Raw genomic sequence first — 20104 nt, 5'->3', positions numbered from 1 at the left:
TGAGTACTATATTGGATAGCACAGACATGGAACATGACCATTGCTGCAGAAAGTCCTGTTGAACAGTGTTGGCTAAATTCATCTGGAATAAATGTACAATAGGGCTGCCAATGGATTCTAAAAACGTTGCTGAGAAGTTAGTTCTTTGGGGCAATTTTTAAGTAGAGTATCTATAAAAGCACTCACTTCTATGATCATTTATCATATATAGTTTTCAGGCCTTTGTTTCAAAATCATCTTTCAGCTGCTTTCAGACTCTGGAATTCTCTCTGATAAATTTCCTTGGTGTAGTGGAACTAACTTTTCAATCCTTATTAAGTCTCTGAGTGGCAATATAGATATTCTGAGCTCACACAGACAGCCCTTTCCTGCAAATTCCCAAAGAACAGAGGCAAAATCCCGGGTCCTCTCCCGGAGGTTAGTGTTACACATTATTACTCAGGGAACAGTTACAGATGTTTTCCATGGAATGAGGTCAGAGAGACTGCATGTTTCTGGGTTTTAAGGTGCTGGCTGGTGTTCATTTCCTGATAAAACACCAAGACCAGACATAGGGATTAACTGGGGACATTCTTGTAAATCACACAACATAATGCATAGGATTAAAATGATGAATAGTTCCCTGGAAATCTCAGGAGTCACAGAATGTCAGAAAATAGAACAAAAAGGCATAGATTATAGAAACAGAAACCTTCTGTTTAAGTTCTGCAACATATTCCTAAGACTTATACCGATGACATAACAGAGACACAGGGAACATAGTATCTCCGATGAAAATCTCCCAACTCTGCGAAGAGCTAGTTCTAGCCTGGGCCAGGCAGTGTCTGGCTGGTGGGCCACTGATTGATTAAAGCAGTGATTCTCAACCAGGGGTGGGGGAGCTTTTGTCAAGCACATTAACCAGACTTTCTCCAAGCTGGGAAGGATAAGGGTAGGATGGGGAGGGAGGCTGTACTTCTGGTTTAAAACCATTTTTCCTCCCTAAATGAAAGATTCTTCACGTTTAAAAATTGCATGAGAACTTCCTTCATTAGTATAGCCTTTTCAACTTAATTGCTATAAATAGATGCTTGAATTGCATTTTTCTTTATTTTTTTATAAATCTAGGAATAACTGCCATACAGTAAAGTGCACAAATATTAAAATTACAGCTTGATCAAATTATAGCATATATCTAGCTGATCATCACCGAGATCAAGATATAAAACATTTCCCTTAATGGGCTCCAATCTCCATGAATTAGTTTTACCTGAACTTCATCAAATGGACCCATATTGTATGTACTCGTTTGAATCTAGCTTCTTTTACTCAATATTATGTCTATGGAATTCGCCCATGATGTGGATTTCATTCTGTATGGTATTGGATTGTAAGCATGTACCACAATTTATCCACTTTACTGTTGATGAACATTTGGGTTGTTTTCTGTTTTGGACTATTAGTAATAAAACTGTTATGAACATTTTATTCATGTCTTTCAGTGGATATAAGCCCTTATTTTCTTGAGTATATACCCAGAAGTAGAATTGTTGGGCCATAGGGTAGGTGTATATTAGTTTTAGTTAACACTGCCAAACAATTTTCCAAAGTGGTTGGTCCTATTGATATTCCCACCAGCAATGTATGAGAGTTCTAGTTGCTTCACATCCTCACCAACATTTGGATTGTCAGTCCTTTTAATTTTAGCCATTGTAGGGGGACCTTTGTAGATCAATGGTTGACAACCTTTGCTACATGTTAGAATTACCTGGTGAACGTCTAAAACTCCCAGCAGCCAGGCGGTACCTTAGGTCAATAAATCTTTTGGATGGGGACCCAGGTATCAGTGTTTTTTAAAGCCCCTGGGCCAATTGCACACCCCTCTTCAGAATGTGAATTTTGAGCAGAGTGACGTGCAGGCTAAACATGGTGAGAGATCACTTGGGCAAGGGTGGCGTCCTTATCAGACCATTCGTGCAGTGGCTCCTTTCCCACGGCTTTCTGCTTCCAGCTGTGCAGCCCATTTCCAAGCTGGGTCTCTGGTCTTTCCATCTGCCTCACACTCCTGCTATCCTTGCTATAACTTTCCTCTGCTGGATCTATTGCTGTTTGCCTGGTGGCAGCCACACACACACATGCACACAGACAGCCACGAGGGGGCACTGCGGGAACGCTGAGAGAGGATTTAAACACATAACTGCTGCAAGTGCTAAGAGAGCTGTGCAACTGTACTTTGGATTCATCTTAGGAGGAAAAGGAATTTTAAAAGGAGTAACGGGGATGGAAAAGAAGGGGGATGTAGACATTTCTATCACTGTCCAGAAAGACTAATAGATGCGGGGCAGGTGAGGGTTCCAGGCTCCTGAGCAGCAGGAATGTTTCGTCAGGCGGTAGCCTCTGGGCCTGTTGGACCACCTCTCCGGGTTCCGATGCCATTCACCTCCAGCAGCCTGTTGATGTCCAGGGTCCATTGGCAACCTGGATGGCAGGCCAGGGGACACCCCCAATGTAAGAGTCATTGGTGGCTGGATTATACATGAGTCTGTGTGACTTCAGTCACAACCTGCCTGACGCTGACAGGTGAATTCACTCTAGGTGTCCAAAGTCTTTTGGCACAATATCAGCTAGATGAGGTTCATCTTAAAGGAGGAGCATACTTTTTGACTTTTTGAAATAAATTCTTATTGAAGTATAGCACATCTATAGAATAGTCAGTGCACAGATCATAAGTGTATTGTTCAGTACCTTTCACACTAAACATGCTCCTTCAAAAAGCATCAAGAAACAAAACTACCAGCCTGTGGCACACACCTGTAATCCTAGCACTCTGGTAGGCTGAGGCCGGAGGATCGCTCGAGGTCAGGAGTTTGAGACCAGCCTGAGCAAGAGTAAGACCCTGTCTCTACTAAAAATAGAAAGAAATTAGCTGGACAACTAAAAATATATAGAAAAAATTAGCCGGGCATGGTGGCACATGCCTGTAGTCCCAGCTACTTGGGAGGCTGAGGCAGGAGGATCACTTGAGCCCAGGAGTTTGAGGTTGCTGTGAGCTAGGCTGATACCATGGCACTCTAACCCCGGGCAACAGAGCGAGATTCTGTCTCATACAAAACAAAACAAAATAAAACACAAAAAACCAGAAACTACCAGCTGCTCAGAAGTTTTCCACATTGTGTTCCCTTCCAGCAGCCCCTCACAAGGGTAGATACAATGCCAACTTCTCCACCATAGATTGTTTTTGCCTGATTTTTGCTTTTTTGAGACAGAGTGTCACTCGGTTGCCCTGAGTAGAGTGCCGTGGCGTCAGCCTAGCTCACAGTAACCTCAAACTCCTGAGCTCAAGCAATCCTGCTACCTCAGCCTCCTGAGTAGCTGGGACTACAGGTGCGTGCCACGACGCCTGGCTAACTTTTTCTATTTTTAGTAGAGACGGGATCTCGCTCTTGCTCAGGCTGGTCTCCAACTCCTGAGCTCAAGTGATTCTCCTGCTTCAGCCTGCCAGAGTGCTAGGATTACAGGCATGAGCTACTGCGTGTGGCCCTGATTTTTGAAACATATAAATGGAAGCATACAGTATGTACTTTCTGACTTCTTTTGATCAATGACATATTTTAAAAATTTATCTGTGCTGCTGGGGGTAGCATTAGGTTGTTCATTCTCATTTCTTTATAGTATTTCATCGAATGAATATGCCACCATTTATTTATCTGTTCTACTCACATTGGATATTATGGATATGCAGGTTATTCTATTGGGACTATTAAGAAATAGTGCTACTGTGCATTTCTGTTTGGTATATACCTAGCAGTGGACTTCTGGGTTGGTCATACTGTTTTTGGTCATATGTGAGGCATAACCATAAACTGACAATACCAAGTCTCTTGTATGATTTTTTGTACCTGAAAAAGGCAATTCCAAATGTGTTTTCAGCAACATTGTCAGTAAGATAAATATATAGGCTTCTCAAAGAAATTACTGAGAAGGAAAGAGTAGTTAGTTCTTGACTGTTTACATTTAATCCAGTACTCTTATAATAGATTAGGGGAAACCAAACCAACCAAACAAACAAACACATGAACAAAACAACAAGCCAGAAATGGAAAACAACTTATACGACACTCCCAAATTGGTTAAAGGTATGCACAAGATAAATGTTTAGGTCAAAAATATGCACATGTAACCTTTCTATGTTAAGTCCATTTCGGGGCAGACTTTCTTGGCCCCAGGCCAGACTCTCACCACCATACGGTAATGCTGACCCCCTCAAGACATAAGACTACTTAGAAATCATCTTACATAATTTTTCATGTACATATTGACACCAGAAGTTTCATGAAGCACAGATATGATGTTTAAAAATGTAAGAATTCCAAAATGTTATTCCATAAGTAACTACTCCAATCTGTAATCCTATTCACATGAAAAAATAACCCTTGTTTGTACACATGTACAAACATCCAAAAGTCCATGGTACCTTACCATTCCCTGCCAGACAGAATTAAACTCCATCCACATAGCACCCGGACAACTCTTTGATTGGAGACAGAACGCAGCTATTGGCATTTGCAGTCATGGTCTGACTGAATTAAAAAGAAAAAAGGTTGAATTCATTTACATTGGCTTTTTAGATGTTTATCCAGTCTAACCCTTCTTGACATTTTTGGAAGGCCTCAGACTTGTTAAAGGAGAAAAAAACTCACTTAAAATCACTGTAATGAGATAAATTCACCAACATTCAATAAAAGCCAGTTTTAAAAATAGAAACACGTGTCTAACCACTATTCCCTCTTCCTTCTTGGGGAAGAAACTCTCAGTGCTTTGGGCTGTCAGTCTGATAGTTTTCCACTTTCCACAAGAACTGCATTTACTCGAAATGATGCTAAATAGTCATTATCCAATTCACCCTGTCGAGTTTCCAAAACACTATAAATGTTCTAAAAGGCAAGACTATTTGACTCAAAAACAAATAACCACTTTTGGAGGAGAGTATCAAATTATAACATGTCCCCAAGCTGTAATAGTTATTCCTCAAAACGTGCAATGATTTCAGTCCATGTTTGTTTATTTTGCAGAAATTAAATTACCTAACTGATATCTTATGGTCTGATTGGAACAGGATTTTAAACAGCAGTCCTGGAAAGTAAGTTCCAGAAAGCAGTAGTTCTCTTCACTCAGAGAAGTTGAACTAGACCTGTATCAAGGATGAGAATGATGTTCACAATGTTATGGGTTTGTAAGGGGCCACCCTTCCTGTCCCGTCTTTCTAACTGTCATCCCCTCATTTAATGAATTCTAGAAAGCTGAGTCTGATGTTGGAAAGTGATTCTCCGTGGGTCTCTTGTGTTTCTGCCCATCTTCTGCACAAAGACATTAGCAACTTCTGCTCTGTACTATTTTTTTTCATGTTTTAAGGTAGTTTAATGATAACTTCATTGTTCAAGTGCTGTCTTTTCAAGGACGTTTGTATAGTGAACAATCTGGGAGAATAGACATAGTGTCTTCTTCCAGAGGGCAGATTTGGTTCCTGACCAAGATGATTAAAGATATTGTCTCCTTCCAGGACAAAGTTTGGGGAGGCTTGCTCTCAGCTCTCTCATAAGATTTGGGCTTTCCCAAAGTCAGGGTTCCATAGCTGTGGCACAAGCCCACTGTGTACACTGCATCCGGGACTTGCCACTGCACTGCCCATGCTCTGAGAGACTTGGGGTGGGGCCGAGAGCTGGTGCTGCCTGCTGTGCTGTGCCTGGTACAGTCTTTTGTCTCTTACTCAGGAGCTTCATGTTTTCTACCAATATCTATGAAACCACGACAGGCCAACTTGTGAGCTCGCAGTTCAGGTAAAATGTCAGACCTTTCATAGTTCTCGACATCTGAAAACATCCCCAGGTAAAAATATTCCATAGTCATCTATAGGTATTCTGTGCTTTCAAGAAAAAGAGTACAAAAAAAAAAATGAAGGCTCTCTCAGGCCAGGTCAGAGGTCGGTGCAGTCTCAGGGGGGCTTCAAGTGCCTGAGAAGAGGGGACGAGGGGTCGCCAAGTCCTAGCTGTCATCTTACAGAAGAGGTGGCCCTCCACACAGGATCTAAAGTCTCCTGAGTTCTCTTAGGGAGGGACAAGAGAGACGTTCCTGGCCACAAGTAGTCTTTTTTGAGCCCCCAGAGCAGATGGTAGACATGTGAAGGGACCTACACACCGGGCAGAGGCCCGACAGGCTGGGTCAGGAAAACAGAGCCTGCGAGGAAGAGCCAGGACTGGGCTTCAGAACACTGGTGGTGACACAAGGATAAAAGACATGAGTCACAAAGTGGAAGTACAAACAAGCCAATGGACCTGGTGAGATGCTTAATCTTACCTGAAATCAGAGGAGTGTGCATGAAAACAGCAGGGAGCCAGCCTTTGCCCCCAGTTCGATTATCTGCAGTGGTTTGCTAATATCAGGTGTTGGCAGGGGGTGAGGAAATACTCACTCTCGTTCCCCTGCTAGTGGGCCTGTGAATGGTAGAACCACATCAGAGGGGAACCCGGCAGTATCTACTACAATGAAAACGTATGTGCATAGCCTTTGGGGCAAAATTCGGGCTAGTGTTCAGTCAACAACCTTGGAAGGCATGTGTTTTCCCCTTGCAAATGGACAGAAGAGAAAGAGAAGCATGTGAGATGACATCTGCATAGCAAGAGCTGACATGTCCAGGCCTGATGGTGCCATGGGGTCTTTTATCTGGTTTGAGGTAGGCTTCAGTCTTGCCATCCTCATTTTGGGAAATCTGAGGCAGAGAGAGGGTAGGTAACATCCCCAGGCATTCCGATCGAGCTCTGCCATGTGTGGGAGGGAGTGGAGGGGAGGCCATGCTCTTGTTGGAGACACAAAGCGACCCTCCCATAGACGGATGCCTCTTACGGGTAGTGAGCCTGAGCCCCCAGACCTACCCAGAACTGTGCAGCTGTGGTAGCAATGCCACTCTGGAACCTACTGCTCCTGGCTCCATCTTGGTTTTGAAGGCCAAGAGCAGTCCAGTGGCATAGCAATTCTCCGAATCGCTACAGGACTACTAGAACATTTTACATACTTCTGAAGGTTTAATGCATCAGGCTCCAAATGTCTTTTTTTACAAAGCATTTGTGATAGTAATCTTTTTTAAAAAATGTATGGTCAATTTCCTTTTTTTTTTTTTTTAACATTGTATTGTGGAGAATTTCAAGCATATAAAAAAGCAGACCAGTTAGTATTATCAAATCCCATATACTCATACTCATCACTTATCAGCCATTGATAACTCATAGCTTATCTTGTTTCCTCTAGATCAGAAGTGGGGAAACTGTTAATACAACCTCTGGGCCAAATCTGGCCAGCTGCATGTTTTAAAATAAAGTTTTATTAGAACACAGTCAGTCCCATTTGTTTGAGTATTGTCCATGGTGTCTTTTGTGCTTCAATGGCAGGGTTGAGTAGTGGCGACAGAGATGTCTAGCCAACAAAGCCTGAAATATTTACTGTATAGTTCATGCCAGGAAAAGTTAATCATTTTCTGTTCTAGACACCCCCATGGACTTCCCTCTCCCCCATGTTATTTTGAAGCAAATCCCAGACATCATGTCATTTCATCTGTAAATATTTCAGTGTGTACCTCTAAAGGAAACAATTCTTTCTTTTAAAAAAGCAGAATCACAGTACCATTATCACACCTAAAAATACTGCTTACTATTGTCAAACATCCAGGAAGTGCTCAAATTTCCAAGTGACTCCTTGTTTTCTTAAACAGTAAATCCTCAAGGACTCTGTATGGGGCCAGTGCTCAAGTATCACCTCCCCACTTTGGTCTTTAGAGATAATGGAGGGACATTCAAGGGTGTTTCTTTTTTTCTTCTTCTTCTTTTTTTTAGATGTGACAAAGTTCTGAGGCCAGTGTTAAGATTATAGCAACATGACTCAGGGTTCTTTGTTCCAGGAGTGAGTTACTTAACCAAAGGTCTAAGCCTCCCAGGGTTCCCTACTCTGCACAGCTTTGGGTCACTTCCATGGCCACTTCCTTGGCCTTCAGTCTGGGGAAGCCTGAAGAGGTGGTGTTCTGAGGAGGGAGTAGTAGCCCTCCTCCTTGGTCACGTGGCTGGACACTGCTGTCTCCTTGTGAACTATTAGGAGAGGATCCTTGCAGGCCGAGGACCACATAGCCTGAAACAGTGAGGCCTGGTCTCTTAAGTTTATTTTTTCACTCCTCCAGAGGTAGTGAGCGGCACAGCCTGTGGAACAGGTAAGGGAGAATCATGCCACGTGGGTCACATCTGCTGACAGGTGCCTACCTCCTTGCTGTTGAGAACCCCAAACAGCATCATTCAGTACCCCTCCTTGCCATAATAAAGGCTCAGATGCAGTCTCAGAATCCTCAACTCAGGGCTTTAGTCAGCCACTAACATTTAGCCTTAGAGAGGAGGCAAAAATGGCGGCTTATGCCATTATTATTTCAATATGTGAGTATAAACCCATAAGGCTGGAGAACGTGGGGACATCCTGGTGAATGTCGTCTAGTGTATTCAAGCAAACAAGCAAACACTCCTCAGTGGGAAGTATTAATAACTTGGGCAGCACTAAGGTTTGTAGAAGATCATGGTTTGCTTGAAGGACAGGTCTGCATAGTTGTGTAATTTTCTCTAACTCTGTTTAGCAGCCTGGAGACACAATAGAGCAAAGAAGGCAGCTGGGTTGATGGGGGCCTCTGCCTGGTGGTGGTGGTGGAAGGACACAAAAGCCTGGGCCTTGAGGGACATTGACAAGAGTGTCTGTAAAGAGATGATGGGTTTTAGAGTCTAGATTATATTTTATTAGAGAAGAAAGTCAGGGGAGAAAGAGATGGAGAGAAAATGGAGACGTCAAGGGAATGGGGGTTTCAAAGGGGCCAAAGAGTAAGTGTAGGGGGAGTAAGAAGAGGAGAAAGACAGGCAGCTCAGTAGGATGTTGGAGTTCAAGATTTCAGAGGCAATGATCAAGTCCAGGGTGGCCATGGTGTGGTGACTGAGGATGAGGTGACAGTGACTGGGGTAGAGGAGGTGAAGAATTGTGAGGCTAGGACCTTGGGCGGGCATTTGCATAGATATCACTACTCTGGTTGATGACGATGGCTAGGAAAGACGTAGGGCTGTAGAATATTTAACTGCATCTCCATGGAACAGCGACTTTTACATTGGAGTAGAGAAACAAGACTGTGAATAAGAGTGAATTGCAGCCAGGAGAATGCCCCCCTCAACTCCAGATCCTGCCATGTGCGGAGTGTGGGAAGAAGAGTGGCTCTCATTTGCTAAGGCTGCAGGGGGAGAGGGTCCAGTTTCAGCTAAGCTTGAGAGATGGAGGAAGAGACCTTTGGCATGAATGAAGATGGAAGGGGGTTGTTTATCAGACAATGGAATATGCATTAATATGATGGGGGACTGGAATAGTAGGGGTTGGCGTCAAGAGGAGGGAGCCTGAACAGTGTGGGGATGACGGACGGAGATGGTGGGTGACATAAGAGGGGTTCAACATGTTGAGTGGTGGCTGGGGACAACAGATATGGGAGTCATGGCTGAATTAGCTGCCCTTGGGTTCTGCAAAGGAATCTAAGTATGATTCAGTGCCGGTGCAGGCTAGAGCCTCATGACACTATAGGCTGTTGACTGGAATTCACAACAATATGTTGGTATTGAATGGTCCAAGAAGTTAGTCCCCAAGACTATGGTCTTGTGGTGGAAATGGCAGAGGCAGCTGCTAGGGATCAAGGAGGGTGATCACCTACCTGGGTCTGGACTGTGCTCTGTTTGCAATCCTAGATAGAGCAAGGAATGGCTTATATTTCTCTGACTTAATAAAATGTCCAGCAGCAACCAGTCTGGGACAGGGTAGGGACTCCATGACATCACCAGAGGCCAGGCTTCCTCCCACTGTCTATTTCTCCATAGAATGGGGCCCTTACCCTCCTGATTATGAGGTGACTCACAGAGCTCCTGCCTTTACAACTGCATTGCAAGCAGGAAGAAGGAGGAAGAGAAACGGCAGAGGGGTACTGCCAGCTGCAAGCTTCCTTTAAGGATCCTTCCTGGAAGCCCCACTAATGACTTCAGCTCACGTCTCAGGGTGCCCTGCATCTGGAAGAGAGGCTGGGAAATGCAATGCTCTGGCTGAGCACATTGTCCACCCTCTAAAAAATATATTTATATGTGCTTATACCCTGAAGGAAAAAGGTGAGAAAAGATATTGGGTAGGCAACTAGCAGTTTCTGCTACAGATATTACAGAAACATGAAATATTATTATTCATCTTAACTCAGCTTTGTGCATTCATTTCCTGTCTATATGTAGCATGATTCTTAGGCCTCCTTATATCATTTCTGGTTCAACATTCCTTTCTTTAACCTGGATTACTGGAGCACTGTCCTTCACTGTAAGGTCTCCCCTCTATCTTCCCTTATTCTAAGCCACAGCTGTGCTCTAGAATGTCCTCAGTCACAGAAGACATAGGGAGTCTTCTTTAAGTTCTACCACAGTATTAGAAATCACCTGTATCAGTTAACTTTTGCTGTGTAACAAACCATCCCAGCATGTAGTGGCGTAAAACAACCATTTTATTTTCTCTTATGATTCTGTGGGCTGATTTGCCTTAGCTGGGCAGTCCTTCATCTGGTCTCACCAGGAACACTATTTTTGGGGTTTCTATAACTAGTAGTTTCCCTAACAGATACCTCTACAGTCCTGTATAAGCTTTGTATGCCAAAACTCCCTCACTCTATAGGAAAACAGTATGGAACCCCACCATCTTAAAATATTGTGGATGTTGGTTTTATTAAAGAGAACGTTGTTATAGAAAGATTACTAAGGGTTTCAGTATTAAAAAAAAGACCTTTAAGAGTGAGACTATACATTTTAAATATTAGCAAGTGGACCACCTTCTCTCTTTCCTTCCTCCCATGGCTCAACGCCTAATTGCTTTAAGGAGCAAGTATCGGGGGAAACTTCTGTTTGGGAGCTATCTTGGATCTGTTTCTGACTCAGAATCTTACACAGAATATAATTTCACCTTCAAGGAATATACTTAGGATTCACACACAAAGCTCTTTTCGAATTTGGAAAGAAAGGGAAATAGAAAAGAAGACATCAGTCTTTGTCTGAGTCCTTCAACCTGCTAACTTGATTTTAGGTAGTTCTCTGGGGCCTTGAGTTCAACAATATGCTAACCTGCATTGCCATTATGAGGTCCAATAAAGCAGTCATATTTTCCCATTCTAGAAAGTACTTTTAAGAATTTCTAAGAATATAAAGTATTTCCACAGAGAAAAGAATGAAAACTACATTTTTCAGGAAAGCAAATAATCATACACAGAAGTAAACACAGAATCAACAACATATTTTCCTACTTAGAAAAATTAAACCAAGACACAAAGGCAATTATTTCGATATTATTATTGCAAAGACTTTAAATATACAAGCTTGGCGATGACAGATCAAGCTAAGCCACTTAAGCAAAAGTCTATCTTTGATGTCATTAGTTTCCAAGCAGTGTCATAAAAGTCAAACAGTTAAACATTTCTCTGTGCATATTTTTTTGTTGTTATTCCAGAAATGTTATATAGAGCAGTTCATCAATTCATGTAGACAAAGCAGATATACTGGGGAGGGAAGATGAAGTGGCATTTCTACATTTTATAATATAATATGGAAAAAATAAGATATGAATGAGAAGACACGGTGGTACTATATTTAAAGCAAATATTGGCACATGTTATAAAAGAAAGGCATCTTACAATAATATTTCTGTTGGTACATTATAATTTTTCAGCTTGTATTAATATTTCTAAAATAGAGAGTCCTATGATGCAACATCAAAAAACAGGGAACTGACATAAAGAGCCAAATATAAAGATGATAACATTCAATTGATCATAGGTATAAGGCCATCTGGACAAGAGCCTGAAACAAGCAAGACGCCGTCCACTGCGATTTCGCCGGTTTTACCCTTGCCACGTTCCGCTTCAAAAATGATCTAATAATGGAGAGGAAATAAAAAATTACTTCGAAGTATTCAAAACAATGATATAATCAAACTATTTAGTAGTTATTAACAAGGACTAAATTCATGTGTCCCTATTGCATAGAATCCAGCTTTGACATTGAATATATAGTAAAATATTGCTTTCCAGATGCCAAGGGCCCACACTGAGATAGTTATGTTCAGAGAAAACAGGGTCACAGCAACACCTAAAGGCTTCTGAAAAGCCCCATAAGTCTGAGTAAGGTTTAAAAGTAAATTTTGGAATTCCTACTCAAAGAAAAGTAAAGCAAAACCAAAAAAAATTATATGGCTTTATTTATAAAAACCAGGTTAGAAGAAATTTAATATTCCCCATGAACATATAATATAGAACTATATAGATAAAAGGGAATTATTTTGATATATTTAAACTTTGGCATTTTGTAGTAGTATAACCACTTTTCTTAAAATATCAGTTTATGTATTTGGAGATCATCTGGGATGTCATTGTTTTCATGTGTTGAAAAATGTTTCATAGAAGGAGAAGCAGTGGGAGGAGAAGTGAGATTCTCCAGGCCTACGAAGCCATACCACTGCTGCTCACTGGCAGAGCTCCGATCAAGACTGGATTCTCAGCAACAAGACTCCAGCCTCAGTAAAGGTTTCTATGTCCTGGCCTGGCATGGAAGTTGAAGAGATGAGTGACTTCAAGGGCCACTTAGGTATAGAAAATGTGGAAATCCATGGCCCCCATGAAGAAGTGAAGATGTGCTCCTCTCTCTTAATATCTGGGTCACTTTTAGCCTTCCAGAAGCTCAGGCTACCCTAGAGAGGGGCTCCCTCCCCCCCAACTCAGCATGAGCAAATAGCTGAGAGTGAATTTTCCCCCATCCCCAGCCTAATGAAGCTTTGGATGAGATGGGGCTTTGGATTCAGATATAATTTGAAAGCAATGGGACTTATTGTCTATTTCCAAGTTTGTGGAGCAAGAGTTACATCTGTCACAAATATCCAGGGACAATATGACATTGCTTAAGTGGAATATATGCTGTAGTCTGGAGTAGTAATCTTCTACCCTTTCCAATGCCCATATCAGGGATTCCCCTGCGATTGAAGAATTCAGGGCCTGGTCTGAGCATCCCTCTTCATATAGCACTGTTGTGTTATAGTGTGATTGCCGGCCAGGCTCTTTGGGGCATGTTTTCAAAACTGTGCATTTTAATTAATCACTGTTTTGGTGGTATACCCTCTCCGTAAGCTACCATGTTATATAAAAAATATTCCCCAGCACATTAATTCAGTCAACGTGGAAATAATTATGAGTTCTCTGCAGAGGCATATTTCAATTCTCTACAGGGCATGTCATCCATATATAGCATGGCTCAGTGCCACAGTCCCCAAACCATGCCACAAATACAAGATAAACATGTGGATTGGATTTGAATCTATTTAAATGTACTGCAATGAGAATAAACTGATTTAACACATGTATCAGTCCTAAACAAGCACTGGCTGCTTTTACAAGAGGAAGTGTGGTTAGGAAATTCATTAACTGGCACCAAACATTTACTTTTATTTACAGTCATGTCTTAAATAAGATGTTCTGCTTTAACTAAAGTGTGACAAATAAATGAAAAGATGTTAAATTTAATGCGTGACACTAGGGACTAGGCTTTCTAGTTTGATGCCTATTACCGAGAAATAGGATTTCATTCACATTAATTATCACTTTTCACAAGCAAAGTATAAATAGAATTCCAATGCATGGATCTACTAATTGTTCTTCCTATTATCACCTCTTCACGTACATCACTCTAGATTTCACCCTATCTTTTGCCTTCCCACATTGACCAAACTTTTCACGAGGGTCCACGGTGGCTACCTCCAGGCTCTGATCCCTTTTCTCTTCATCTTTTCATAGTGTGACCTTTGGCCCTTTCTGTCCAAAGAAATAACTCCTGCAAAGGTCACCAGCCACTTTTCTGATGGTCAAATTCAATAGATTCTTGTCATTCTTATCGTATTTGTTCTTTTTCCGTGTTTCATCCCATTGACCAACTTTCTGTTAAAACTCTGTTTCCTTTTCCTTTATTAAACCCACTGTGCAATAAAAGATTAACTCAGCAGGTCTGGGTTGACCAAACCCTGCATATTCCAAAGGAAGGTTTGGTTCTTAATTGGCTCCTAGGAGATAACCTCTAAACCCTTGGAATATCCTACCTGACTACAAGTGTTTTTATTTAGCTGAGGCCTTGGGCCATGCCAGATAGCTTATGCTAACAATATGATTTATGATAAGGATTTGGGTCACATAGTATCAATCTGAACTCTGAAGAGGCTGGAGACAGGATAACTATAGTCAACCACACAGGTGGTCATGTGGGCAGACTGACCTCCAACAAAAACCTTGGACACCAAGGCATAAATGAGCTTCCTGGGGTGGGGAGCAATATTTTGTGAGTGTTGTCATACTCAGTTGCTGGGAGAATTAAGAGCTACCCCTATGACTCTACTGGAAGAGGAAAACTACAAGCTTATACCTGGTCTCTGCTGGATTCTGCCCCATGTGCCTTTTCCCTTTGCTGAGTTTAATCTATATAAACCATAATTTTGAATATAACAAGTTTTCTTAGTTCTGTAAGTCCTTCTTTTACGTATTAAGGAATGTATATCCTGGTTTAGGAGGAAGTTGGGGCAAGGAGCCTGACATACAAACAGGTCATTTCCACAGGACGTGATGGGCATGCACCTGACAAATTTCGTCATTGGTTGTGCTGCTGAATCTCCTGGCCTATTTTGCTCCAGCATGTAGGCTCTTTAAGTGCAGGGAAAAAAGTTTTGTTCATCTTTGTATTCCTGATGCCTGGGTAATTCAGTAAGTGTTTTAAGTCATTGAAAAAGAATGTAAATATCGAGTTTAATAATTGTTCTCCACTTACAATTTTGGTAGAATCAGTTCCTTGATACAACTGAATTTTCCCCTTCTTCCACCCTTCATCATCACTTCTGGTCTTCTCCCATGCCAGGGCATCATTACTGTTTTTCAGAAACACTCGAAGTTTCCCTACTTTGTCTCCGGTCAGCCGGTAATCAAAGAGCAAACAGAGGTTGCTTTCGGGCTCCAGGTCGGGGAGGAGAAGTTTCAATCGGCCAATGTCTCTCTTGCGACCTTCCAAGGCCGGAACTGCCATATAATAGCCAACAGCTTTAAGATAAGAAAAAAAAAAGCACAGTTAATGAGGCCCTTGTAAAGGGTTTGTTTATATTAGTATAAAATATGATAGTATAAAATAGCTATAAAAAAGCAAACAATAGTTTCCTACAGGGAAAGCTGAAGTCTTTGTCATTTCAAACATAGGAACAAAATTTTCATGCTAAAATGTATTTTAGGGATCACACAGGTGAAATCCTATGTTATATAGAGAATTAAACTGATGGTCAGAGAAACTGAGGAATTTGTCCACATTCACAAAGCTGAGCAGTAGCAGATAGGAGGTAAGAATTGAATTAAATAATCCTTCAGCACTGCAGGTAACCTGCAGCCGATGGATAACTTTTGTTCCAGAACTTCATTTCCACTTTGGTTTGAACCTTGGAATGCATTTCCCCACTGAATCAATGACAGGTATGATGGATGGCCAGCTCCTTAGGTGGATCCATAGGGTGGTGTTTAATCCACAACATATCTGCCTTTGTACCAGTGGTTTCACTAAGCTCAAAAACCATGTGTAATATATTACTCTGAGTTCTGATTTAGGATGACAGGAACACATCTCCTACTCCTGCAAATCTTCTAAGTATCTTTTAACCTGTGGTAGTGTACTTTTGCTCATGTCCAATCTTCTGTTTGTGGCTTTGATGAACTTGGGTAAAAACTCTCACAGACTAGGGTCTGAAGAAGTCAATAAGAGGGAGGAATTCCCATAGAAGCCAGGGGAAAGACACCTGGGAATGGGTGGAGTCTTCTGCTAGTGCAATTCCTGGAGACACTTGCAGAATCCAGCTAACATTACCTTTGTTTTTACTGGATCCAGAGACTGTCTGGTCTTCCTCCCCAGCTAGTAGGGTGGCCAGATTCAGCAAATAAAAGTACAGGATTCCCAGCGGAGTTTGGATTTCGGATAAACAACATGTCTAAAAATACTAAAAAGTATTTATTGCTTATCTGAAATTTAGGCATCCTATACTTTATCTGGTAACTCTATCAGCTACACTCTTCTGTGATTCACTTTGACAGGTTTCTCCTTCTTTCCCAGATAAAGCCCGCTTTGAGCTATCTTAGAGGTTTTATCCCTCTAATAATGCTAACTCATCCTATGCTTCTTTTTTATATTTAACTCTGTAGGGAGAGACAAGCCCACTTAGAGATCTGGTGGAGGTACAGGAGGAGAGCGGTACAATTTGAATGATGCAGAAGCTGAAAACTCCAGGGTCATTTGTGAATTGGGTGTTCATAAACAGGGGACTTCCCATTGATGAAAATCTCCATGTAAGACATTACTGAGTGACTGTGTGAGCTGTCAAGATCCTGGAATAATCCAGGGGCTCCCAATGTGATATAGTCTTGTAGACACAAATTTAGAGACGCCATGATAGAATAAAGGAGAAACTCAGGTTGGTTATAAACAAGATAGCTTCTCCAAAGATGCATTGTCTCCGGTCTGGTTAAACTTGCCCTTTACTTGCCCTGAATCTTTAGCTATAGTCCCACTCACACAACTGCTGTGTGAGATGTATCCCCTCTACCCTGTTCTTTTATTATTATTATTACTATTTTTTTATTTTGGAAAGGCCTCTACCCTGTTCTAAAAGGAATTCTTGTTAGGGGATATCCAGGTTTCCTGTTTGCATGTGAAGGCTTGAAAGGAAAGATATTGCAGAGAAATTTGTCTAGAGGAAGGTTCTAGAGGAAGGATTTTTTAACTGAGAGTAGAGCCTGTACATCCCCAAAGAAATAATTTGGTTGGTAAGGAACTGGAGTCCCTGAAGGTGTAACGGTTGTCTTTAATTATATAGTCAGCCTTCAGGAGATAGGGATTCAATTTGTGTTCCAAAAGGAATCTGCAAGCCAAAGGCTCTACCTCAGGGGAAAGCTAGGGTCCTTCCATAGTGTTTAAACAGGCAATGGAAAGGGCAGGGAATCTGCAGCTCAGAGCTGTGGGTGAGAAAAATCCAAGTCAGGAGGCTGGAAAGAAATCTTCAAGCAATGGTCAGTCCAGGACCATGGTCAGACCTTCAAAGGTCAGTCCAGGAGTTCAGGTCATTGCCTTGATGCTCATTATGGTTTTGATGCTTTTGTAACCAGCTCTATGAATAAATTTCAATGACCCCTGTATGCTTTTTATAATCCTCTCCTTCCCATGGTTTAGATGCACAGGCCAATAGGGCATGATGACCAGAACCCTAAAACTTTTAACTAACTACTTGACTTTTCTGAGTTGTTTCCCAGAAATGGTGGAACTTCTGCAAGATAAGGAGTGAGACTCTGAAGGCCCCTAGGCAGATTTCCTGATGCCAAGACTCACCATTCCCCACAACCTGCCCTAATGCATGCAGTTCCTTCTTTAAAAGCCCATACTCTCTGTTAGTTGGGGAGAGGGATTTGAGGCTGATTCTCTGTTCTCCTGACAGAACATCCTTCATGTTAAAAAATTCCTTCCTTCCTTGGCAATCCTAATTGTCTGAATAATTAGATTTTTGTGTGGCAAGCAGCTGGACCTAGGCCAAAACCCCCTTATAGTTTTGATAACACTTTGAGGGGTGACACTACTAAAACTCTAGGCTTAGGTGGAGGCCATATTTCCTTTTAAGATTTATATCCTCCCCAAAACAAAATACAAACTACAGAGTGCCATGGCTGGTAAGCTAGGTAAAGGGAATAACTTCTTTTTACCTTTTCCCAACACTCCCAAACTTCATACACATCTCGGCATCTCTCTCTGAGCAGCAGAGCGTGAGTATGGAAGGGGTTTGCTGACACATCCTTTGTCAGGGTGTGTCTGAAGGAGAGGGATTCAGGAGGAGAATATATGCTGGGCCAAGTTATCATTCATCAGGGGAGACCCTGGAAGGTATAAGGTGGCCAACAACCCCGATCTAACCAGTGACAGGATTAACAACCCTCCATCACTGGAGAGCCTTCTGTACCTCCACCGTGTTGTAGAACATGAAATAGTCAAATCGAAATATTAATACCATTATCTCGATCAGCAGGATTCCAGTCAAAATCATCTTCTCTATCCTGTTTCCAGTCACAGTTCCCATGATCAAAGCTACAGTCAACTGAGACATTTAAATCTGGTAAAAAAAAAAAAAAAAAAAAAAAAGAAAAAGAAAAAAAAAGAAGAAGAAGAGAAAACAGTACATTTCTTAACCACTAAGAACATTAGAAAGAAGTCTATATTTGGAGCTTTGGAAGGCAATACCATGTTTTCAATTGTATAGAGTACAAGTTATGGCAACTAAAATGCCCTTAGGGATAGTGTCAAACCAGATACCCTGTGTCTAGTTAAATCTGTGAAGCTATTCTGAACAAATTTTGTTAAAAAACAAAAACACTTTTTTAAAAATAAGTAATGAGCAAGATCTCCATGTACAAAGTGAGACAGGGAATATAAGCAATTGTTTATAAAATTCAGGCCAGAAAATAAAATCTCTCCTACCCAAATGAACTAGTGAAGACCTTGCCAGAACTTTCTAGATGCTTTGTGGAATATGAAATTTCATGTAGTCCATGACTGACCAACAGTAAGTTAGTATGTAAGGGTATTAACCATATTTGCTGTATTTTATGATGTTTTGACATCTTAGGGAACCTTCCAGACCTGGGGAGGGACCACCCATCCCAGGGTTAGCTAATTCCTAGAGCAGCAAACAACTCACCAGGAAGCATGCCTCCAGCATGCCAGCCAGCCACTGCCTTCGTCTCATTCTCACACAAAAAGCCAATAAGTCCCCTGCCCTAAATCAACTCAGAGCCAAGTACCAGAGAGTTAGGGACAGCTCCTATGCTCCAAAGCGTGCCAGAATTATTCAAAACATCCAATCCTAAGCTGTTAGCCCTGCTCTGCCTTGCTTTCCTCCAAGAACCCCGATAAAGGCTATGTCCTAGGCTCACCCCTCCTTCTGCCTCCTGACCCAAACCTGCCACTTCTTCCTCCAAGGCCCTTCGTGGCATGGCATGCCTTTTTTCTTGGGAAATGCCAGCAATAAATTATCCTTTCAATGGCATTCGCCTCTCCATGCTGTCACTCAGTCACCTCCATAAATTAGAATCCTGCAGGTACAAATGAGACAACAAGTGACAAAACTTCCTTTGTCTCATGATTCCAACATTCCAGGTAGAAATTTGCCACCAGCATGTTGAATCAAATAAGCTGACCCGCTGCCAGTTTCTAAATGGCTCGTGACTGCCTTGTTTCCATGTGTCAGAGAAATGTAAGAGTTGATTCAGCTGGTGTAAGTTTTGAACCAGTGCCTCTGGTTACTTTTACAGCAAACTAACACCCTGGCCCACTGCCTGTTTTTGTAAAGTTTTATTGAAAAACACCAGGCCCAATTATTCACATGTCATCTATGGCCGTGTTTGAGCTACAATGACAGGGCTGAGTAGTTGCGAAAGTGACTATATAGCCCAAAAAGCCTGAAATATTTACTATCTGGCCCCTTACAGAAAAAAGGTTTGCTGACCCCTAATGCAGCTAACAAAAAATGCCACTGTGAAAGACGGGGAATTGGGATATTTCTGATTTATAACTAAGGCTAACCTCTGCTCTGATGTTGCTTCAGTTCTTACGCTGAGGAATAAAGGAATGGCCAAGAAAAGGGACAAAGCTAAAAAGGGAAGTGGCAGAAGCTGATTCAGACTCGTTTCAATTTGCCAAATATTTTCACATACTTTCCATCATCAAAAAAGTCTAGCATCAGACTCATTTTCAGGAAAGTAAAACTGAGGCTCGTAAGTGATTTGTCCAAGTTCTGCAGACAGTGAGTGCTAGGGTTGGACCCGAATCCCAAATCACACTGCAGCCCCAGGCTGTCCGTCCTGCACGTATCCTAAGCTGGCAGGAACACACTGCCCCTTTCCTCACTTTCCTTTCTTCTGAACCCCCTATTTTCCTCTATGGCAGCA

General features: G+C 41.8%; 1 protein-coding gene across 2 annotated transcripts in view; it reads right to left on the bottom strand.

Moving 5' to 3' along the window:
* Window positions 1-11316: 11316 nt before the first annotated feature.
* Window positions 11317-20104, bottom strand: part of EGFL6 (EGF like domain multiple 6) — a 58993-nt gene continuing 50205 nt past the window's right edge. Inside the window, exons 10-12 of one of the 2 annotated variants that reach the window (XM_075999298.1) lie at window positions 18169-18255; window positions 14913-15178; window positions 11317-11985 (exon numbers count right to left, since the gene is read on the bottom strand). In XM_075999298.1, coding sequence (XP_075855413.1) covers window positions 11875-11985; window positions 14913-15178; window positions 18169-18255 — 464 coding nt within the window. In that variant the 3' untranslated portion in view covers window positions 11317-11874. Of the gene's footprint in view, window positions 11986-14912; window positions 15179-18168; window positions 18271-20104 lie in introns of both variants that reach the window. The other variant, XM_012784813.2, reaches the window with a different exon arrangement.

The sequence above is a fragment of the Microcebus murinus genome, chromosome X, assembly GCF_040939455.1.
Source record: "Microcebus murinus isolate Inina chromosome X, M.murinus_Inina_mat1.0, whole genome shotgun sequence".
NCBI lineage: Eukaryota > Metazoa > Chordata > Mammalia > Primates > Cheirogaleidae > Microcebus > Microcebus murinus.
Note: the sequence above shows the minus strand (reverse complement) of the source record. Positions and strands in the feature narration are given on the sequence as shown.